The 24,602-nt window shown below is 43.0% G+C and overlaps 1 protein-coding gene across 4 annotated transcripts in view; it reads right to left on the reverse strand.

The window, feature by feature from the left end:
- The window catches only part of LOC121553616 (protein O-GlcNAcase), a 38,708-nt gene that overhangs the window by 12,016 nt on the left and 2,090 nt on the right, over positions 1-24,602 (reverse strand). For 2 of the 4 annotated variants that reach the window (XM_041866867.2, XM_041866866.2), the window contains 9 exons: positions 20,047-20,177; positions 19,176-19,347; positions 18,850-18,948; positions 18,422-18,706; positions 17,474-17,632; positions 17,032-17,219; positions 16,087-16,338; positions 2,033-2,236; positions 117-291 (listed from right to left, as the gene is read on the reverse strand). In XM_041866867.2, the coding sequence (XP_041722801.1) occupies positions 117-291; positions 2,033-2,236; positions 16,087-16,338; positions 17,032-17,219; positions 17,474-17,632; positions 18,422-18,706; positions 18,850-18,948; positions 19,176-19,347; positions 20,047-20,177 (1,665 nt within the window). The remainder of the gene's footprint in view (positions 1-116; positions 292-2,032; positions 2,237-16,086; positions 16,339-17,031; positions 17,220-17,473; positions 17,633-18,421; positions 18,707-18,849; positions 18,949-19,175; positions 19,348-20,046; positions 20,178-24,602) is intronic. The other 2 variants (XM_041866868.2, XM_041866869.2) reach the window with 2 other exon arrangements.

Genomic DNA, 24,602 nt, shown 5'->3' on the forward strand with positions numbered 1-24,602 from the left:
TCCCAAACCTATATGTGTTTCATGTCCTACACTTACTGTTCTGCTGCTCTGATAAGTCGGAGTCAAGCTGTACCTATTCGGTGTGTGTGTGAGAGTGGGTGTGTGTCCATGCGTACCTAGCCACTGGACAAAGGACTTGACCATGGACATGATGCTCTTGATGTCCCAGATGTAGGGGTAGAGGTCGTAAAGGATGGTGCGGTTGGCTGAGTTAGACAGCCTGGTGAACATCTGGATGACCGAACAACACATCTCCTCAAACTTCACCGCCCGGGACTGCCACTCCGCTACCTGGGGAACAGGAAACAGGGTGGTGTTCATTAGGGCACTCCTCAGTAGAGGGCACATGACAGCCCTCTTGGGAGTTTGCCAAAAGGCACCTTAAGACTCTCGGACCATGAGAAACAAGATTCTCTGGTCTGATGAAACCAAGTTGAACTCTTCGGCCTGGATGCCAAGCGTCACATCTGGAGGAAACCTGGCACCATCCCTACGGTGAAGCATGGTGGCAGCATCACGCTGTGGGGATGTTTTTCAGCGGCAGGGACTGGGAGACTAGTCAGGATCAAGGGAAAGATTAACCGAGCAAAGTACAGAGAGATCCTTTATGAAAACCTGCTCCAGAGCGCTCAGGACCTCCGACTGGGGCGAAGGTTCACCTTCCAACAGGACAACAACCCTAAGCACACAGCAAAGACAACACAGGAGTGGCTTCGGGACAAGTCTCTGAATGTCCTTGAGTGGTCCAGCCAGAGCCCGGACTTGAACCCAATCGAACATCTCTGGAGAGACCTGAAAATAGCTGTGCAGCGACGCTCCCCATCCAACCTGACAGAGCTTGAGAGGATCTGCAGAGAAGAATGGAAGAAACTCCCAAAATACAGGTGTGCCAAGCTTGTAGTGTCATACCCAAGAAGACTTGAGGCTGTAATCGCTGCCAAAGGTGCTTCAACAAAGTACTGAGTAAATGGTCCGAATACTATGTGATATTTAAGTTTTTTGTCAATTTACAAAAATGTCTAAAAACGTGTTTCGCCTTGTCATTATGGGGTATTGTGTGTAGATTGATTTAAAAAACAAAACAATGTAATCCATTTTAGAATAAGGCTGTAACTTAACAAAATGTAGAAAAAGTCAAAGGGTCTGAATACTTTCCGAATGCACTGTTTAGGCCTACTGCAGCTCTGATGGGTTATGGCGCACCAGTCTGTGTAGAGTAGGGCCTGAGTCGTGCCTGTCAATGCAATAGAATCCTACTCCGATGCATTCTGCCTACAACAAAACCTCTTGCATAGTTTGTTTTGTTTCGGTATGTTGCATTGAAAGTGGCTAATCTTGAGTTGATTCGATCACAATTCCCACAGTAAAGGGAAACGCTGATCGTGTTAAATAACAGGGAAAACTCTAGAAAGTTGAGTGTTCAATCTCGTGCTTCTCTGCGCAGGATGACATTTCTTCTGCGCAGCTCCCCCGGGACTGCCGCACAGAGGGAACAGTTGAAAAAATTATAGAAAGATTAGATTAATAAATAAATAGATACTGTTTAGTGCTTTTTTTTATTTTTTTACTGATCTTCTTATATATCTCTCAGATAAAGGACAGACAGTTCAGAAGAAACTTCCTTTAGATTTTTTTTTGGGGGGGGGACTACTTGTTGTTCCATGTAGTGAATCTGTTATTCAATGTGTTCGTACGGGCTAATGCCAGTAAGGCCAAAAATAATTTCTCTAATTATTTTTATATACATTTTGATACTTCCAAGGCGTCTTAAAATTCGAAATCAAATAGCAAAATGATCCTTGGTATGACATTCTTAAAACAATTCCATATAGCTTATTAGAACCCCTCCCTCTCCAGGCTTAGACTTATGGGTTAACCGTCCAACATTAACTGCTCCCCGGACACCGATGACGTCGATAAAGTCAGCCCCCCACACCTCTCTGATTCAGAGGGGTTGGGTTAAATGCGGAAGACACATTTAGGTTGAATGCATTTAGTTGTGGAACTGACTAGGTATCCCCTTCCCACCTACCTTCTCTGGCTCCTTGCCCTTGCAGTTGACGCTGACGGTGCTGCAGTTGGCCCGTAGCCAATTGAACTCCTTGAGCATGTGCAGGGCCTTGGGTCCGTACTCATAGGGCAGGTAGAAGAGCTCAGCTAGCAGGGTCAGGTCCTCCAGAGAAAGAGGCTCTGCCGTGTACAATGCCTTCTCATCGGGACCAGGCACAAAAACATCCTGAAAGACGAACAAAGGTAATTGTTTAAACATAAATCATTTAATTTGTAAGTCACTTTGGATAATCTGAGTAGCTTTGTGTGTAATTGACGGACACACACACACGCGTCAAAACCACGTCTCTTTCTCACACACACGGGTTCAAATACAATTTAAGGTATTTCAATGACTTTCAAAGACATTTGGATGTACATTGTCTTCAGAAAGTATTCAGACCCCTTGACTTTTTCCACATTTTGTTACGTTACAGCCTTATTCTAAAATGGATTTTAAAAAATAATAATCCTCAGCAATCTATACACAATACCCCATAATGACAAAGCGAAAACAAGTTTAGAAATGTTTGCAGAAGTATTATATATAAAAAACAGAAATACCTTATTTACATAAGTATTCAGACCCTTTGCTATGAGACACGAAATTGAGGTCAAGTGCATCCTGTTTCCATTAATCATCCTTGAGATGTTTCTACAACTTGATTGGAGTCCACCCGTGGTAAATTCAATTAATTGGACATGATTTCGAAAGGCAAACACCTGTCTATATAAGGTTCCACAGTTGACAGTGCATGTCAGAGCAAAACCAAAGCCATGAGATCGAAGGAATTGTCCGTAGAGCTCTGAGACAGGATTATGTCGAGACACAGACCTGGGGAAGTGTACCAAAAATGTCTGTAGCATTGAAGGTCCTCAAAAACACAGTGGCCTCCATCATTCTTAAATGGAAGAAGTTTGGAACCACCAAGACTCTTCCTAGAGCTGGCCGCCCAGCCAAACTGAGCAATCGAGGGAGGGCCTTGGTCAGGGAGGTGACCAAGAACCCGATGGTCACTCTGACAGCGCTCCAGAGTTCCTCTTTGGAGATGGGAGAACCTTCCAGAAGGACAACCATCTCAGCAGCACTCCACCAACCAGGCCTTTATGGTAGAGTGGCCAGACGGAAGCCACTCCTCAGTAAAAGGCACGACAGCCCGCTTGGAGTTTGCCAAAAGGCACCTAAAGACTATCAGACCATGAGAAACAAGATTCTCTGGTCTGATGAAACCAAGACTGAACTCTTTGGCCTGAAAGCCAAGCATCACGTCTGGAGGAAACCTGGATCGAGGGAAAGATGAACCGAGCAAAGTACAGAGAGATCCTTGATGAGAACATGCTCCAGAGCGCTCAGGACCTCAGACTTCGGCGAAGGTTCACCTTCCATCAGGACAACGACCCAAAGCACACAGCCAAGACAACACAGGAGTGGCTTTGGGACAAGTCTCTGAATGTCCTTGAGTGGCCCAGCCAGGGCCCGGACATGAACCCAATCGAATATCTCTGGAGAGACCTGAAAATAGCTGTGCAACGACGCTCCCCTTCCAACCTGACAGAGCTTGAGAGGATCTGCAGAGAAGAAATGGGAGAAACCCCCCAAATACAGGTGTGCCAAGCTTGTAGTGTCATACCCAAGAAGACTTGAGGCTGTAATTTCTGCCAAAGGTGCTTCAACAAAATACTGAGTAAAGGGTCTGAATACGGACACCCCCTAACTTCGGACACTCTCTAGCGGTTGGGAGGACTAAATCACCTCGAGCTCAACATTTAAATGGACTGGAAAATAACGGTACGTTTTGCGACTAACGGCACCCTTCTAGCTAGCTGACCACCGATTTTCACTGCAATTTATGCAAGTTAAGTTAGGTTGAGAGTTTTCAAAAAAGTTATATATGTATACATTTTGTGGAACATGCTGCATATTGTAAAATTCGACTGCGCGACAGACCACACATCATTTAATATCCAACTTTTTACCTCTGAAATATAGCTAACGGATTTTCTAATGTTGCTAGCTTAGTTGCTAAATGTTGATAGAACTGCTAAGTAAGCAAAAAGGAAAGAAATTGTAAGCGTTAGATAATACATATCACGAAAACAGCTGAATGTTGTCAAGCTTTACCGTATCAAAATTGGAGTCCTCTGACGGGGGCGTTTTGCACAATCTACAAAAATGTATTTGGAACTTTGAACCATAAACTTTTTGACACCTATCACTGTTGGCTATGTTTCATCTTACAACAGCTACATAGAGGCAGTATTTAGTCAAATGTTACAATGTATGCATCAATATTAAACTAATTGGGACACACATTTCCATTACAGATAACAAACAAAAAATGTTGGTACACTTTCAGTTATTGTGAAAATGTTCACCTTTCAATGCCTTAGCTCTGAAATGTAAATGTTTATAAATATTCAGATTGAGTTATCTTTCTAAAATGTGTATAGTATGCCAAGTTATTTAGCTACATGTATTAACACCACAGCATGGAGAAAGTCAAGAGGAAGCAGTGGAGTGAGGTGGACATGTCCCATGCCATGGAGGACTGCGTGGCAGGGATGGCTATCCGCCAGGCTGCCAAGGTTAGGCATCTTTTGTTTTTAGGAGATTACCATGTATGTGTGAATTGTATTTGCTAGTAACAGTTTTATTTTCTTATTTACCGAGGTGTATGGTGTACGGTGTACCTCGGCAGATCCTGGCGTACAGGCTGAGCGGCCGGGTGACCCATGGTTGTTACAGTGGACCACCCACATTGCTTGCACCAGAGGATGAACATTTTCTGGTGCAGTACTGTATCTACTGCGCCAGCCATGGGTTCCCCTTCACCAGACAGAGGCTGATGAAATACGGCAACAAAATACGCAGGTATTTGGTGTTTTATGTGTTTATGTATGTAGATTGGTGGAGTGACTGTTCTTAATGTGTGTGATGTAAATGTGTATGTGTATGGTGATGCCAAAACAAACATTTTCATCCTGGATGGACAATTATACACTGCTCAAAAAAATAAAAGAGAACACTTAAACAACACAATGTAACTCCAAGTCAATCACACTTCTGTGAAATCAAACTGTCCACTTAGGAAGCAACACTGATTGACAATACATTTCACATGCTGTTGTGCAAATGAAATAGAAAACAGGTGGAAATTATAGGCAATTAGCAAGACACCCCCAATAAAGAAGTGGTTCTGCAGGTGGTGACCACAGACCACTTCTCAGTTTCTATGCTTCCTGGCTGATGTTTTGGTCACTTTTGAATGCTGGCGGTGCATTCACTCTAGTGGTAGCATGAGATGGAGTCTACAACCCACACAAGTGGCTCAGGTAGTGCAGCTCATCCAGGATGGCACATCAATGCGAGCTGTGGCAAGAAGGTTTGCTGTGTTTGTCAGCGTAGTGTCCAGAGCATGGAGGCGCTACCAGGAGACAGGCCAGTACATCAGGAGACGTGGAGGAGGCCGTAGGAGGGCAACAACCCAGCAGCAGGACCGCTACCTCCGCCTTTGTGCAAGGAGGAGCAGGAGGAGCACTGCCAGAGCCCTGCAAAATGACCTCCAGCAGGCCACAAATGTGCATGTGTCTGCTCAAACGGTCAGAAACAGACTCCATGAGGGTGGTATGAGGGCCCGACGTCCACAGGTGGGGGTTGTGCTTACAGCCCAACACTGTGCAGGACGTTTGGCATTTGCCAGAGAACACCAAGATTGGCAAATTCGACACTGGCGCCCTGTGCTCTTCACAGATGTAAGCAGGTTCACACTGAGCACGTGACAGACGTGACAGAGTCTGGAGACGCCGTGGAGAACGTTCTGCTGCCTGCAACATCCTCCAGCATGACCGGTTTGGCGGTGGGTCAGTCATGGTGTGGGGTGGCATTTCTTTGGGGGGCCGCACAGCCCTCCTTGTGCTCGCCAGCGGTAGCCTTACTGCCATTAGGTACCGAGATGAGATCCTCAGACCCCTTGTGAGACCATATGCTTGTGCGGTTGGCCCTGGGTTCCTCCTAATGCAAGACAATGCTAGACCTCATGTGGCTGGAGTGTGTCAGCAGTTCCTGCAAGAGGAAGGCATTGATGCTATGGACTGGCCCGCCCGTTCCCCAGACCTGAATCCAATTGAGCACATCTGGGACATCATGTCTCGCTCCATCCACCAACGCCACGTTGCACCACAGACTGTCCAGGAGTTGGCGGATGCTTTAGTCCAGGTCTGGGAGGAGATCCCTCAGGAGACCATCCGCCACCTCATCAGGAGCATGCCCAGGCGTTGTAGGGAGGTCATACAGGCATGTGGAGGCCACACACACTACTGAGCCTCATTTTGACTTGTTTTAAGGACATTACAAAGTTGGATCAGCCTGTAGTGTGGTTTTCCACTTTAATTTTGAGGGTGACTCCAAATCCAGACCTCCATGGGTTGATACATTTGATTTCCATTGATAATTTTTGTGCGATTTTGTTGTCAGCACATTCAACTATGTAAAGAAAAAAGTATTTAATAAGATTTCATTTATTCAGATCTAGGATGTGTTGTTTAAGTGTTCCACTGGGGAAGAGGTGGTGGGAAATGTTCAGGAGGCGGCACAAGAACCTGAGCTTGAGGAGGCCGGACACCCTGGACAGGGGGAGAGCTGAGTGTGCCACACGTCTGGCGATGGACACCTTATTCACTTCTTATGAGAAGCACTTGGAGGAGAGTGGGTTGAGGGAGAAACCCAGACACATCTATAACTGCGATGAGTCTGGGTTTCGTAGCGACCAGAGCAGGCACAAAGTGCTGGCTCCTCGGGGCGCAAAACACGTGTACCAGCAGGCTCCGGGGACTAAGGAGCACATCACAGTGCTGGCCTGCTTCAACGCAGCTGGGGAGGACTTCCCCCCATTTATCATCTACCCCAAGTGTTTCCCCGGTGGACACTACACACTGGGAGGCCCCCCCAAGCCACTGAAGGGTCCCATTTAATGCCGTCTCGGTCCCTACCGGGTCCCACCACCGCCTCTCCTGGAACCAGCAGCACTGTGCCGTCCATCTGCACCTCCTCCCCAGTGACCACAAGTATCGGCTAGACTGATACAGAAGACTCCCTGTGGTCGCCACATGCCTCACCGGGGAGGAATACACGCGCCAGTGGCAGGAGAGGGGTGAGAAGGAGAGGGCTGAGGCAGAAGAGAAAGAGCGTCGGGCAGCCCTCAGAACAGAGGGCACAGGAGAGGGCTGCCATGGATGAGACCATTGACGCCATCGCCTCTGCTGAACCTCCTGCTGGAACCACTCCTGACAGCTGCATCACCACTGCCAGTGCCTCCCAGTGTGCAACACCTGTAGGAGCCGCTGGAGTCCCCAGCTGCAGAAGAAGGCCACGTGCCTACTCTCCCGGGCCCCACCATCATTGGACCCTCAACCCCACCATTACAAACACCAGCTCCTCCAAGCCATCGTCAGCGGTTTTGTCCACCACCACGATGCACACCACCTCCCCTGTCTGTCACCACCAACAAGGCTTCCTCTGGACCAACTGCCTCCTCCGTCTCCCCTGGTCACACCACCATAGCAGCCTCGTCTGGTGTCCCTGCCCCCTGCAATTTGAATACAGCCACCTCCACAGGTATACACATTTTAAAATTACCTATTTTATAAAACAGCAATGTCAAAAAAAAAAAAAAATAAATATATATATATATATTTACATATCTACAGTCCATAGCACCAGCCCTCAAGTCATCTCCATCTCCTCCAAAACCTCTGCAGCTTCCTCCAGAGGTTTTGATGTAAAAAAATTTAAAAGGGTTTTCATGAAACATGCTCTGTCTAACACTACTTTTTCTCAAACTGCAGCACAGAAAAGGAAGAAAAAAGCTCCAATGTCACACCAACCATGGCACCACTCTCAGGTAATTCATAATCTGTTTTTCTCTCTCTCTGTTGTATCAATTACTATTGTTGTTCAAGAACTTCTACATTTTGCAAAACCATGTTAATCAATTTGATTATTTTTTTATAAAATAAGACACCACCTCGCTGCGGGGAGCATGATCCGCCTGCAAGCTCCCCTCAGGAGTGTAGATCCAAGGTGCCATGGGTGTGCTGTGACTTCTGCCAGCACTGGTTCCACTGCAGGTGTGTGCAATGGGATCCAGAGGAAAATGTAAATGTAGCGGTGGAGCTTGATTTTTATTGTGAATTTCGTGACAATATAGGGATGGAGGTCGAGATTGAATTGTTTGTTTTGTTTGTATTCATATGAAATTATTTATTTGTACAAAATAAACACGTCTAAAATATAATATATTTATTCAACCCATCTTGTGTATTTCTTCCTTTACTTTCCAAGTGCATCTCCGCAACACAAACTCCAGTGTTTTCATTGTTTATGTCAATACACATAACTGAAATTAAAGTTTTATTTGATGTAAATTATGAACTCATATTTTAGTATTCAACTGTTATCTACTTTCTCAAAACATAAGATTAATCTGTAAAACAAACGATGAGACATTATTTGGTTACAACAACACTGAATGTTGGTGAAGAACCATTTCTTAAAGGGTCCACAGGAGGGCGCACCGGGCTACGCAATGAAAAGTTGACGGGCTACGCAAGGAAGGCTAGCCAACTAGTCAACTATCTAGTAAACATTTCGGATACGAGGTTGGTGTATCTTCTTTCAACAAAATTAAAACGGATATATCTTGTAATTGAACAAAATAGTAAGGTGGCCGATAACTGGGGACCGTATGCTGTTTTGTTTTGCTAAACCGCTTATCAAAAAGCTGATAATAGTAATATTTCCACTGAAATGTCAAATATGCTAATTGCTAATAGCTAATTGCTAATTGTTAGCAAAAAAAATTTGGACACCAATAATCACAAAACTTTGATGGCTTGATCACAAGATTACACTGATGAAGGTAATATATTTCTTAAACGCTGTTGAATATGCCGATAATACGGGATTCCACGCTATGTAAATGTGGTATTTGTTTTTATTTTTAATAAATTAGCAAACATTTCTACAAACCTAATTTTGCTTTGTCATTATGGGGTATTGTGTGTAGAATGATGAGGGGAAAAAACGATGTAATCAATTTTAGAAAAAGGCTGTAACCTAAGAAAATTTTGAAAAAGTCAAAGGGTTTGAATACTTTCCCGAAGGCATTCCTTCCTCCCATTCCTCCAGCCAAATCACAGGTAGGCCTTTGCAAATATGAGCAAATCAGCCATTATATGCAGTATTATAATCATACACTGAACAGTGTGAAGTTAAATTAAAATGTGTTGAATTGAGCAGAAGTTAGAATTTCAGTGACAGGTTTTTGCATAACACATTTTTATTTGTATTTATTATGGATCCCCATTAGCTGCTGCCAAGGCAGCAGCTACTCTTCCTGGGGTCCAGCAAAATTAAGGCAGTTAAACATTTTATACATTCATGACAGATTTCACAACATATTAAGTGTTTGCCCTCAGGCCTCTACTCTACTACCACATATACAGTGGGGAAAAAAAGTATTTAGTCAGCCACCAATTGTGCAAGTTCTCCCACTTAAAAAGATGAGAGAGGCCTGTCATTTTCATCATAGCTACACGTCAACTATGACAGACAAAATGAGGAAAAAAAATCCAGAAAATCACATTGTAGGATTTTTTATGAATTTATTTGCAAATTATGGTGGAAAATAAGTATTTGGTCAATAACAAAAGTTTCTCAATACTTTGTTATATACCCTTTGTTGACACAGGTCAAATGTTTTCTGTAAGTCTTCACAAGGTTTTCACACACTGTTGCTGGTATTTTGGCCCATTCCTCCATGCAGATCTCCTCTAGAGCAGTGATGTTTTGGGGCTGTCGCTGGGCAACACGGACTTTCAACTCCCTCCAAAGATTTTCTATGGGGTTGAGATCTGGAGACTCCAGGACCTTGAAATGCTTCTTACGAAGCCACTCCTTCGTTGCCCGGGCGGTGTGTTTGGGATCATTGTCATGCTGAAAGACCCAGCCACGTTTCATCTTCAATGCCCTTGCTAATGGAAGAAGGTTTTCACTCAAAATCTCACGATACATGGCCCCATTCATTCTTTCCTTTACACGGATCAGTCGTCCTGGTCCCTTTGCAGAAAAACAGCCCCAAAGTATGATGTTTTCACTCCCATACTTCACAGTAGGTATGGTGTTCTTTGGATGCAACTCAGCATTCTTTGTCCTCCAAACACGACGAGTTGAGTTTTTACCAAAAGTTATATTTTGGTTTCATCTGACCATATGACATTCTCCCAATCCTCTTCTGGATGCACTCTAGCAAACTTCAGACGGGCCTGGACATGTACTGGCTTAAGCAGGGGGACACGTCTAGCACTGCAGGATTTGAGTCCCTGGCGGCGTAGTGTGTTACTGATGGTAGGCTTTGTTACTTTGGTCCCAGCTCTCTGCAGGTCATTCACTAGGTCCCCCCGTGGGGTTCTGGGATTTTTGCTCACCGTTCTTGTGATCATTTTGACACCACGGGGTGAGATCTTGCGTGGAGCCCCAGATCGAGGGAGATTATCAGTGGTCTTGTATGTCTTCCATTTCCTAATAATTGCTCCCACAGTAGATTTCTTCAAACCAAGCTGCTTACCTATTGCAGATTCAATCTTCCCAGCCTGGTGCAGGTCTACAATTTTGTTTCTGGTGTCCTTTGACAGCTCTTTGGTCTTGGCCATAGTGGAGTTTGGAGTGTGACTGTTTGAGGTTGTGGACAGGTGTCTTTTATACTGATAACAAGTTCAAACAGGTGCCATTAATACAGGTAACGAGTGGAGGACAGAGGAGCCTCTTAAAGAAGAAGTTACAGGTCTGTGAGAGCCAGAAATCTTGCTTGTTTGTAGGTGACCAAATACTTATTTTCCACCATAATTTGCAGATAAATTCATTAAAAATCCTACAATGTGATTTTCTGGATTTTCTTTTCTCAATTTATCTGTCATAGTTGACGTGTACCTATGATGAAAATTACAGGCCTCTCTCATCTTTTTAAGTGGGAGAACTTGCACAATTGGTGGCTGACTAAATACTTTTTTTCCCCACTGTATATACCACAAAATCCATGTGTACATGTGTTTATAGTGCGTATGTTATCGTGTGTTTGTATGCATGTGTCTATGTTTGTGTTGCTTCACAGTCCCTGCTGTTCCATAAGGTGTATTTTTAATCATTTTTTAAAATCTAATTTTACTGCTGGCCTGAGTTACTTGATGTGGAATAGAGTTCCATGTAGTCATGGCTCTATGTAGTACTGTGCGCCTCCCATAGTCTGTTCTGGATTTGGGGACTGTGAAGAGACCTCTGGTGGCATGTCTTGTGGGGTATGCATGGGTGACCGAGCTGTGTGCCAGTAGTTCAAACAGACAGCTCGGTACATTCAACATGTCAATACCTCTCACAAATACAAGTAGTGATGAAGTCAATCTCTTCCACTTTGAGCCAGGAGAGATTGACACGCATATTATTAATATTAGCTCCTGTGTACATCCAAGGGCCAGCCATGCTGCCTTGTTCTGAACCAATTGCAATTTTCCTAAGTCCCCCTGTGGCACCTGACCACATGACTGAACAGTAGTCCAGGTGCGACAAAACTAGGGCCTGTAGGACCTGCCTTGTTGATAGTGCTGTTAAGAATGCAGCGCAGCTCCCTTTTCTAGACAGACTTCTCCCCATCCTAGCTACTGTTGTATCAATACGTTTTGACCATGACAGTTTACAATCCAGGGTAACTCTAAGCAATTTAGTCTCCTCAACTTGCTCAATTTCCACATTATTAATTACAAGATTTAGTTGAAGTTTAGGGTTTAGTGAATGATTTGTCCCAAATACAATGCTTTCAGTTTTTGAAATATTTAGGACTAACTTCTTCTTAGCCACCTATTCTGAAACTAACTGCAGCTCTTTGTTAAGTGTTGCTGTCATTTCAGTTGCTGTGGTAGCTGACATTTATAGTGTTGAGTCATCCGCATACATAGACACACTGACTTTACTCAAAGCCAGTGGCATGTCGTTAGTAAAGATTGAAAAAAGTAAGGGGCCTAGACAGCTGCCCTGGGGAATTCCTAATTCTACCTGGATTTTGTTGGAGAGGCTTCCATTAAAGAACACCCTGTGTTCTGTTAGACAGGTAACTCTTTATCCACAATATAGCAGGGGGTGTAAAGCCATAACACATATACTGCCGTTCAAAAGTTTGGGGTCACTTAGAAATGTCCTTGTTTTCGAAAGTAAAGCAATGTTTTTGTCCGTTAAAATAACATCAAATTGATCAGAAATACAGCGTAGACATTGTTAATGTTGTAAATGGCTATTGTAGCTGGAAACGGCTGATTTTTAAATGGAATATCTACATAGGCGTACAGAGGCCCATTATCAGCAACCATCAGTCCTGTGTTCCAATGGCACGTTGTTTTTGCTAATCCAAGTTTATAATTTTAAAAAGTTGTGCACCGGGGCCTCCCACTCCTCTTTCTATTCTGGTTACAGCCAGTTTGCGCTGTTCTGTGCAGGATTGTACGAGATTTTCAGTTTCTTGGCAATTTCTCGCATGGAATAGCCTTCATTTCTCAGAACAGGAATAGACTGACAAGTTTCAGAAGAAATGTATTTGTTTCTGGCCATTTTGAGCCTGTAATCGAACCCACAATTGCTGATGCTCCAGATACTCAACTAGTCTCAAGAAGGCCAGTTTTATTGCTTCTTTAATCAGCACAACAGTTTTCAGCTGTGCTCATATAATTGCAAAAGGGTTTTCTAATGATCAATTAGCCTTTTAAAATTATAAAAACTTGGATTAGCAAACACAACGTGCCATTGGAACACAGGACTGATGGTTGCAGATAATGGGCCTCTGTATGCCTATGTAGATATTCCATTAAAAATCTGCCGTTTCCAGTTACAATAGCCATTTACAACATTAACAATGTCTACACTGTATTTCTGATCAATTTGATGTTATTTTAAAATGGACAAAAAAATTGCTTTTCTTTCGAAAACAATGACATTTCTAAGTGACCCCAAACTTTTGAACGGTAGTGTACGTTTTTCCAGCAACAGACTATGACCAATAATGTCAAAAGCCACACTGAAGTCTAACAAAACAGCCCCCCCAATCTTTTTATCATCATTTTCTCTCAGCCAATCAATAATTTGTGTAAGTGCTGTGCTTGTTGAATGTCCTTCCCTATAAGCGTGCTGAAAGTCTTGTAAATTTGTTTACTGTAAAATAGCATTGTATCTGGTCAAACAATTTTTTCCAAAAGTTTACTAAGGGTTGGTAACAGGCTGATTGGTCGGCTATTTGAGCCAGTTAAGGGGGCTTTACTATTCTTAGGTAGGGGAATAACTAGTTTCTTCTTTGAATTCAGTTTAGTCACATGATTTCTCAATTTGCGGTACGTTTGCCAATCGGTTGTACAGCCAGACCTATTTGCCATCTCTTTTGCCTCATCCCTCTCAACCATACCATTTTTCAATTCCTCAACAATCCACTGGGATTCAACAGTTTACAGTCATCTTCTTAATGGGTGCATGCTTATTACTAACTGGGATAAGCAATTTCATAAATGTGTCAAGTGCACCGTCTGGTTGCTCGTCATTACACACCAAGGACCAACAAATATTCTTCACATCAACAACATAGGAATACTACAAAACTTATTGTATGATCTCATACACAATATTATATCGTGATCACTACATCCGATGGATTTGGATACTACTTTCAAACAAATTTCTGCAGCATTGGTAAAAGATATGATCAATACATGATGATGATTTCATTCCTGTACTGTTTGTAACTACCCTGGTAAGTTGATTGATAACCTGAACCAGGTTGAAGGCACTAGTTACAGTTTGAAGCTTTCTCTTGAGTGGGCAGCCTGATGAAAGCCAGTCAATATTTAAATCACCTAGAAAGTATACCTCTCTATTGATATCACATATATTATCAAGCATTTCACACATTATCCAGATACTGACTGTTAGCACTTGGTGGTCTATAGCAGCTTCCCACCGGAATGGGCTTTATCAAATGAAATGTTATTTGCCACATGCGCCGTATACAACAGGTGTAGACATTACCGTGAAATGCTTACTTACAGCCCTTAACCAACAATGCATTTATTTCTTAATAAAAAAAGTAAAATAAAACAAAAAGTGTTGAGAAAAAAAGAGCAGAAGTAAAATAAAACAACAGTAGGGAGGCTATATACAGGGGGGGTACCGGTGCAGAGTCAATGTGCGGGAGCACCGGCTAGTTGAGGTAGTTGAGGTAATATGTACATGTGGGTAGAGTTAAAGTGACTATGTATAAATAATTAACAGAGTAGCAGCAGCGTAAAAAGATGGGGTGGGGGTGCAAATAGTCTGGGTAGCCATGATTAGCTGTTCAGGAGTCTTATGGCTTGGAGGTAGAAGCTGTTGAGAAGCCTTTTGGACCTAGACTTGGCGCTCCGGTACCGCTTGCCGTGCGGTAGCAGAGAGAAAAGTCTATGACTAGGATGGCTGGAGTCTTTGACAATATTGATCCGTACTGGGCCGTACGCACTACCCTCTGTAGTGCCTTGCGGTCAGAGGCCGAGCAGTTGCCATACCAGGCGGTGATGCAACCAGTCAGGATGCTCTCGATGGTGCAGCTGTAGAGCTTATTGAATCCTTTAGGTGAGGCAGGTGAGCCTGTAGCCATATTACTTCAACAGTATTTAACATGAGATCCTCTCTAAGCTTTACAGGGATGTGGTTCAGAATATAGACCGGAACACCGCCCCCGTTGGCATTTCTGTAAATGTTATAACCTTGTATTGCTACCACTGTATCTTCAAAGGTATTATCTAAGTGAGTTACAGAGATTGTCAGAATATGAATGTCATCTGTTACTAGCAAATTATTGATTTCATGAACCTTGTTTCTTAAGCTACATATGTTAACGTGGGCTATTTTTAAAACTTTTCTGTGATGCTTGATTATTTTTCTTGCTTTACTGGGAAGCTTAGCAGAGGTAGACATACTCTGGTTATTTTTATTAGTGCAGGGTGAGCTGCACACAGTGTACTTCCTACTAGGGCACACCACCTCAGTGCTAACAGTATTACTCTGGTTCATAGGCATATGATTAATGCATACAATAGCTGTAGGATCAGCAGAGGCATTCCGGGCAGTAAGAGGGACATAAATTAGGTTATCTACATTGTGTCTTCCAACGCCCCTAGGATAATGTACATTTGCTGATGCATTATGACAACTCAGCGACACAATGGTAGGGATTAAATGAGCTGGACTTGGGTCATTGATAAGTAATTGTCTCAACGCAGCCTTATAATGCTGTGAAAGGATCAAGGAACCCAAATTATTTGGGTGGATCCCATCCTCCTTATAATACGAGCTTTGTTTCCAGAAGGTATAAAAATTGTCAATAAATGTTACACCCACAGAGCTGCAATAGTCTTGTAGCCAGTTATGGAGGGCTAAAAGTCTGCTGAACCGTTCAACGCCACGGTTTAGGGAGTGCAGAGGGCCAGATATTATGTGGTGTTTGGTGTCAAGTAGTGACCCAATCAGTTCTTTAAAATCCATCTTCAGCTGTTCTGAGCTGCATGCACAGAACGTTTAGAAAACGGGAACAAGCGTCCAGGGGAAGGGGCGAACAGGACGCTAGGCCACAGAATTCCCCCCCCCCAGTGGTATTGCGATACTACTCGGTATCATGACACTTGGCCTGGTATCGTTAGTAAAATGTTGGTATCGTGACAACACTACTCCCATAATGTATTTGGAAATAAGTATTTGAATATAGTTTCAAATATTAGACTATTTATAGGAATTGTTTTGAAAATACTTTTAAATACTTTTCAAATTCCAATAGAAGTAGTTGATTAGGGCCACATTTGAAAATAATAACTGAAAATACTAAAATACACAGAACATAAGTATATAAATAACAAATAATTAATCAAATACACATGTATTTGAACCCAGGTCTGACACACACACACACACAAATGTCTTACCTGTTTGAGCTGTTCGTCTGTCTGCATGGGGGCCATGTCAACGTCCTCCTCTGGAGACCTGGACTCAGGAACTAGGACCTCCCTGTCTGTGTCCATGGGCTTCAGCTCCTCCACCATGTTGTCTAAAAGGACCAGGCTGTTCTTGGTCTCAGTTTCAGCCTCTGCTACAGGGTCTGGTTCTGGGCCCGTCTCATCTAGTTTCTCCACAACCATCTCCATGGGCTCTTCGTCACACTCCTTCTCAACAGCCAGCTGAACAACAGAAACATTTAGAAAACAAGTTATCGCCTCACTATCTTGGTGATCCCATGGGGATTTTCTCTTTCGATTGCGTGTTTAGCGTCAATCAGTTGTAATGAAATCAGTTTTTTTTGTCATATGTAGACTAATGTGAGACTTGAGGACAACACAGACAAATAAGTTTAAGCATCAGTTGTCAGAGCACCTTACCGATCACTGCACCTGTACACAGCCCATCTGAAATTAGCCCACCCAACTACCTCATCCCTATATTGTTATTTATTTTGCTCTTTTGCACCCCAGTATCTCTATTTGCACATAATCTCTTGCACATCTAGCATTCCAGTGTTAATACTATTGTAATTATTCTGCACTATAGCCTATTTATTGCCTTACCTCCATAACTTGCTACATTTGCACACACTGTATATATATTTTCTGTTGTATTTCTGACTTTATGTTTTTTTTTACCCCATATGTAACTCTGTGTTGTTTTTATTGCACTACTTTGCTTTATCTTGGCCAGGTCGCAGTTGTAAATGAGAACCTGTTCTCAACTGGCTTACCTGGTTAAATAAAGGTGAAATAAAAATAAATAAAATAAAAATAAGAGAAAACAAACTCAAAGCCATTGGATGTGCATTGCATACTTTATGTTCTACCCTATCGAATATCAAAAATGATCTAAGTTAAATCAGTAACTACCTCCTCCACCTCTTGTTGATGTAGACTCTTGGCCGTGGGGTGGTTGTTGGGGTCGGGGGCACCTGTGGGGGCCATGATGGGCTGTTGGAACACTGTAGTGACTGTAGTACCAGAGCAGAGGGAGGAGGCGCCTTGTGATGATACGTCAATAGCTGAACCCTTAGCTCCGCTGAGGGGTACCTGGCGACCTGGAGAGGAGACAAGAACAGAGACAATGTCAACATACAAGACAAAGATATAAAAAGGCTTTAATAACAAATAAACACACTATTTAAAAAAATATCATGGCTAGCTTTAATGCATGAGTGAGAAGTGTTTAAATCCAGTGGTGGATTTTTGAGACACATTTACCATTGCTCCAAATGATACAGTATGAAGTAAGGAAACAGAAACACATACACTGGTGTTATATGAGAGATGATAGGTAAGTCACAGTGCTTACTGTTGTACTGGTGAGGCACCAAAAACTCCCCCAGCCACTCTGTGAGGGCCAGTTTCAGGGCCAGCTGAGGGCTGTACAACATGTCTGTCTCCAACTCCTCATCACTGCCCTCATTCTCCAGCTTGATCTGGATAGACAAGGTACTGTCCTCTCCATCTGCTGAGAGAGGGATAGAGGAGGATGGAGAGAGAGGGAGGAAGGGCGAGAAGGGGAAGGAAGGAGGGGGATAGATACAGATACCATTACAAGGTGTAATGTACAGGCCTGTTTGAATACTGTGAAAGTGCCTCCTTCCTCTATTGGATAAATCACTAATGTGGCTGGATTGAACTGAAAGCCATGTAATCTGAATGGACAGAATGCTGTCCTCTTTCGAGATCATATAATATTTTTGTGTCATTCTAAAAACCTAGACGTGAGACTTGGGGGCAGCCATTTTGTGTACCTCGCGTGACACTGTCAGTGACCATACTCTACTCTATAAATACCAAAACAAACATTCACTGGGCCTCCAAATAGACACGTGTCTCCAACACGATAACCTGAGGAATTCACACATGGATTAACAATGCATAACACTGCTAAAGACCCTCAGCCTTTAAGACAGGGGTGTCTACAAGGGTTAGTCCTGTCCTACTGCTCTTGGTTTCTCTGTGGAGCTTCATTTATCAATTTTTGTCATTAAATTGGTAATAATAATCCAGTTCAGGACAACGATAAAAACCAGGACCAAAGCTGTACAACCCTGCTTTAAGAAATGTGCCTTTTAGGCTAAATATGGCAAATTGCAGAACATAATGTCCCTGAAAAATACATCTAATAAAGTGAATCCCAGTTAAACTTACCCATAACGATGATGTTAGGTGTAATTTCACTGTACCTGAAAGTGCCAGAAATGACAAATGAATTCCATTTTGGGATTAAAACGAAAGTCTAAGTCAGACTTACTCATGGCGACATCCTTGCGCACTCCGTTCATGTTGGACTTGTACCAGGTGGCCAGGGTGTGGATGGCCACGAAGTTGGACTCGAACTCACAGTTGGGGTTGGTGAGAACCCCCTTTAGGCGGGGGATGAGCTCCGTGGAGCGCCCCTTGTACGGACCCAGGAACAGACGCTTCTGGTCGTAGTCGTTGGCATGGATGTTGTCCCAGATTACCGGAGCTCTCTTCAGGATTTTAGAGACCTCCTCTATGGAGTCCACTGTGATGTCTTTCGATACCACCTTAGGACCTGGAAACATAATGTCACAGATGTAGGAGTCATAAAAGTTATAATGTATATTATAAGATATGTTACAAGGTCTGTTAGTGTTTAAGGTTAATCTAATGAGTGCCAAAACATGTGGGATATGAACTTGTTCGGATCTACTGTACCTGTCCACAGCACTTCAATACCAGGCAGCAGCTTCTCTCCCACTGTGTGCAGGTAGGGGGACTGGGCCACATTGGGGTAGCAGAACGTTCCACAGTACTCTGGTTTAGGGAGACACAAAGAAACTATGAATCCGGCCCAAATTTCAGTTACATACATAAATACAGGGCACATCGATGCACAGATACAGGTTATCCAGGGTCGTGTTCAGTAGGCACGAAACCGAAGAAGCCATCCCGAAAAGGAGTGAAACCGGGAGATACTTATAAACTTGTCCAAGTTTTCGATTGCAAAACATTTTGTGCGAGTGTGTATGTATGCGTGTTACCTGTGGGGCAGAAGAGAAAGGTCTCAGGCTCTCCCAGGTACTGAAAGATCTCGTTGGTGATGGACACCTGGGCATGGGCGAAAGAGCTGAACACTTCCTTGTCGGCGGGGCACATGTTGTGGTCAATGTCGTCAAACAGTAAGGCAAATGACTTGCAGCCAAAGTGAGTCACCTGAGGGAGAGTATTAATTATGAGACGATGTGTTAAGACGCCGGTAAATGTGTGAGTGCAGACAGTCAAGGATGTAGAGGCCATAGAATTAGGAATTAGAATACAAGAATGGACATGAACCTTATGATGATATAAAGGTCAGCCATTTTTGGTCAGGGAGTGGGTCAACCATGGTTTGCCAGTGCTGTGATAAGATAGCGTAAAATAATTAATTTATCTGCACTGCATGTTTGTTAGCTAGCAAACCAGACAGTTTGAGGAATGACTCCATACATTTTTCTAATTAACTGCCAACATTCCATTCAAACAATGCAGTCAATTCACAGCCATACACTGGCTGAAATCAGTTGATAGGACTTAGACAAGTTGTAAATGCAACAAGTACTGATATTGTATCATATAAAAGCACACACAGCTTTCCAAGAACACACAAATAGACATTTACATATTTTAAAGGCAATTTATACAGAAAATGTGTATAAAACCTGTATAAACTGTATTGATAATTATATGACAATATTTTAGGTTGACAATAATTATATTACACCATTTCTGATTTCACGGCTTACTTTTATTTTCCTGCGTAAGTAAAATCATGATTACGCCTCTACAGCCATTCATTCCAATTAGACTGGTTTAGATTTCTCCCTGACCAATATGGCTGGCATTTTTGCATTTTTTAAAACAGGTTTGTGTTACCTGGTCCAGTTTCCTTTTGAGTGTGGACACTTCTTTCTGGCTAGAGAAGGTGATGTCGAGGCCCGGGGAGATGGCATAGATGAACTCAATCCCATACTCCTTTGCAGCACTGATCAGGGTAATCAGCTGTTCTATGAGACAGAGATGCATTAGTTACAGATACTATTTCACATCTATGTTCCACTCACTCGCACACACTCAGTATTGATGTGAAATATGTGAGGCATGGTTTATTACATAGTTGTAGTGTAACTAATATTTCAACTATGTTCTGAACTGCTGAAAGAGTGCTCAGACCTAGGAATGTAAAACTGAAATGCTATCAGAAGGTTCAAGGAGGCAACTTAATTCCCTTTTAAAAAATTAAAGGGAAGATTTCAGAATTAGGTTGCTGTTAAACATTCTGATTTGTTTCATCATTCCAACTAAAAGTCCCAAAACGACATATCACTTTACATTTGTATTTTGGGAGAAATGTATCTTTCATCTGAATTTGACCGAAGTCGTGTTGGAAAGCGTTCGGAAAAGTGACGTCAAGAGAAGAACACCCAAGTGAATACACAGCAGGAGTGGAGCCATTGTCCACATAAAACAGTAAAGACCCACATCATACCTAGTCCTCCGATTGTTTTAGAAAAATATATTCTGAATAAAGCCAACTTATCATCTGACCATATCCTGTGTTTTCTTAATTCTGTATCAGCAACAAACAAACAAAACAAAAAATATATATATAAAACTTACATAGCGCGCAGGCTTTTAGCATAACTACCTTTTTACATTACCCCTAGTAGCTAACCACTAGCAGCCTTGAAACACATCACTTATTAGGAGTTCAGCACATCAGCATTTCTCGTACTGTTAGGCAAAATCTACATAAACCTTTACCATCATAGTAGACATTGAACGTCTATAACCAAACTGGCTAAAACTCTTGTTGGCCGATGGTAGCTATAGCTAGTCACATGCTAACCTGATTGATACTACTAGCTAGCCATTATACCTGGTTTTAGTGCGGCTAACACAAACATAGGCTACCATGATATCCTGCAAGTTACACTACATGACGAAAAGTATGTGGACACCTGCTCGTCTAAAATCTCATTCCAAAATCACGGGCATTAATATGGAGTTGGTCCCCCATTTGCTGCTATAACAGCCTCCACTCTCCTGGGAAGGCTTTCCACTAGATGTTGGAACATTCCTGCAGTGACTTGCTTCCATTCAGCCACGAGCATTAGTGAGGTCGGCACTGACGTTGGGCGATTAGGCCTGGCTCGTAGTCAGCATTCCAATTCATCCCAAAGGTGTTCGATGGGGTTGAGGTCAGGGCTCTGTACAGGCCAGTCAAGTCCTTTCACACCGATCGACAACCCATTTCTATATGGACCTCGCTTTGTGAAACAGGAAAGGGCCTTCTTAAAACTGTTGCCACAAAGTTGGAAGCAAAGAATCATCTACAATGTAATTGTATGCTGTAGCGTTAAGATTTCCCTTCACTGGAACTAAGGGGCCTAGCCTGAATCATGAAAAACAGCCCCAGACAATTATTCTTCCTCCACCAAACTTTACAGTTGGCACTATGCATTGGGGCAGGTAGCGTTCTCCTGGCATCTGCCAAACCCAGATTTGTCAGTCGGACTGCCAGATGGTGAAGCTTGATTCATCACTCCAGAGAACGCGTTTCCACTGCTTCAGAGTCCAATGGCGGCGTGCTTTACATCACTCCAGCCGACGCTTGGCATTGCACATGGTGATCTTAGGCTTGTGTGCGGCTGCTCGGCCATGGAAACCCATTTCATTAAGCTCCCGATGAACAGTTCTTGTGCTGATGTTGCTTCCAGAGGCAGTTTGGAACGTGGTAGTGTGTGTGGCAACCCGAGGACAGAGAGATTTTTACGTCCTATGCGCTTTAACACTCGGCAGTCCCGTTCTTGTATGGCCTACCACTTCACGGCTGAGCCATTGTTGCTCTTACACATTTCCACTTCACAATAACAGCTGAAATAGCCAAATCCACTAATTTGAAGGGGTGTCCACATACTTTTGTATACTGTATATAGTGTATGTTGGCCAATGAAGATCAGGCAGTTCAGCAAAAATAAAGACATACTTGAAATAAACAATGACATTAAATCAGATTGGTATTTGACCATTAATTTCTACAAAACGTGCAGTATTCTGTTGGAGTTGTTGTTGTAGCTAGCTAGCTTATTCCATCCCCAAACACCATGCTAGATCCGTGTGAGTGGGCCAGTTCGTTTTGCATGGCCCGGTGCACTTCGATAGCTGGCTATCTTCGTTTATCATCATCATCTACTAGCAGCAACATAACATGACAAAACTCTTTGGGCACTTTAGTACCTACTTACCCGATTCACAACCATCCCCGAAACCGCCCACCGTGGTGCTGTAAGTAACACCGGTGGTGTCAGTGGACTTGGAGCCTACATTGACTGTGGCCAAATAACAGTTTCTTAGCATCAGCTTCATGTTACATTTACATCATTTAGCAGACGCTCTTATCCAGAGCGACTTACAGGAGCAATTAGAGTTAAGTGCCTTGCTTAAGGGCACAGACAGATTTTTCACCTAGTCGGCTCGGGGATTACAACCAGCGACCTTTCGGTTACTGGCACAATGCTCTTACCCACTAAGCTACCTGCCGCCCGATGTTGAATCCACTCTTCCACTGTTGGTAGCCCTGACCCAGACTGCCTGAAGAGGTACGACTTTCTTCCCATCTAGCAACTCGCATTTTGACCAAACATGAATGCCGGTAAACAGTGCACTTCCGCCACTACCAGTTATTTTCATGAAGCCAAAGCCGCAATGTATTGTTGGTACAGTGGGGAAAAAAAGTTTTTAGTCAGCCACCAATTGTGCAAGTTCTCCCACTTAAAAAGATGAGAGAGGCCTGTAATTTTCATCATAGGTACACGTCAACTATGACAGACAAATTGAGAATTTTTTTTCCAGAAAATCACATTGTAGGATTTTTAATGAATTTATTTGCAAATTATGGTGGAAAATAAGTATTTGGTCACCTACAAACAAGCAACATTTCTGGCTCTCACAGACCTGTAACTTCTTCTTTAAGAGGCTCCTCTGTCCTCCACTCGTTACCTGTATTAATGGCACCTGTTTGAACTTGTTATCAGTATAAAAGACACCTGTCCTCAAACAGTCACACTCCAAACTCCACTATGTCCAAGACCAAAGAGCTGTCAAAGGACACCAGAAACAAAATTGTAGACCTGCACCAGGCTGGGAAGACTGAATCTGCAATAGGTAAGCAGCTTGGTTTGAAGAAATCAACTGTGGGAGCAATTATTAGGAAATGGAAGACATACAAGACCACTGATAATCTCCCTTGATCTGGGGCTCCACGCAAGATCTCACCCCGTGGGGTCAAAATGATCACAAGAACGGTGATGACCTAGTGGGTCACACACGGGGGGGACCTAGTGAATGACCTGCAGAGAGCTGGGACCAAAGTAACAAACCCTACCATCTGTAACACACTACGCCGCCAGGGACTCAAATCCTGCAGTGCAAGACGTGTCCCCCTGCTTAAGCCAGTACATGTCCAGGCCCGTCTGAAGTTTGCTAGAGTGCATTTGGATGATCCAGAAGAGGATTGGGAGAATGTCATATGGTCAGATGAAACCAAAATAGAACTTTTTGGTAAAAACTCAACTCGTCGTGTTTGGAGGACAAAGAATGCTGAGTTGCATCCAAAGAACACCATACCTACTGTGAAGCATGGGGGTGGAAACATCATGCTTTGGGGCTGTTTTTCTGCAAAGGGACCAGGATGACTGATCCGTGTAAAGGAAAGAATGAATGGGGCCATGTATCGTGAGATTTTGAGTGAAAACCTCCTTCCATCAGCAAGGGCATTGAAGATGAAACGTGGCTGGGTCTTTCAGCATGACAATGATCCCAAACACACCGCCCGGGCAACGAAGGAGTGGCTTCGTAAGAAGTATTTCAAGGTCCTGGAGTGGCCTAGCCAGTCTCCAGATCTCAACCCCATAGAAAATCTTTGGAGGGAGTTGAAAGTCCGTGTTGCCCAGTGACAGCCCCAAAACATCACTGCTCTAGAGGAGATCTACATGGAGGAATGGGCCAAAATACCAGCAACAGTGTGTGAAAACCTTGTGAAGACTTACAGAAAACATTTGACCTGTGTCATTGCCAACAAAGGGTATATAACAAAGTATTGAGAAACTTTTGTTATTGACCAAATACTTATTTTCCACCATAATTTGCAAATAAATTCATAAAAAATCCTACAATGTGATTTTCAGGATTTTTTTTCTCTCATTTTGTCTGTCATAGTTGACGTGTACCTATGATGAAAATTACAGGCCTCTCATCTTTTTAAGTGGGAGAACTTGCACAATTGGTGGCTGACTAAATACTTTTTTCCCCCACTGTATATGAGTTTTTGATCAATGTAATTCAAATTGTGAAAACAGAAGTGTATAAATATTTTTTAAATAAACTTTTGCATAAAGACCGTTTAGATGGAATATCATCAATCTAAGTTG

This window comes from Coregonus clupeaformis, chromosome 37, assembly GCF_020615455.1.
Source record: "Coregonus clupeaformis isolate EN_2021a chromosome 37, ASM2061545v1, whole genome shotgun sequence".
Classification (NCBI taxonomy): domain Eukaryota; kingdom Metazoa; phylum Chordata; class Actinopteri; order Salmoniformes; family Salmonidae; genus Coregonus; species Coregonus clupeaformis.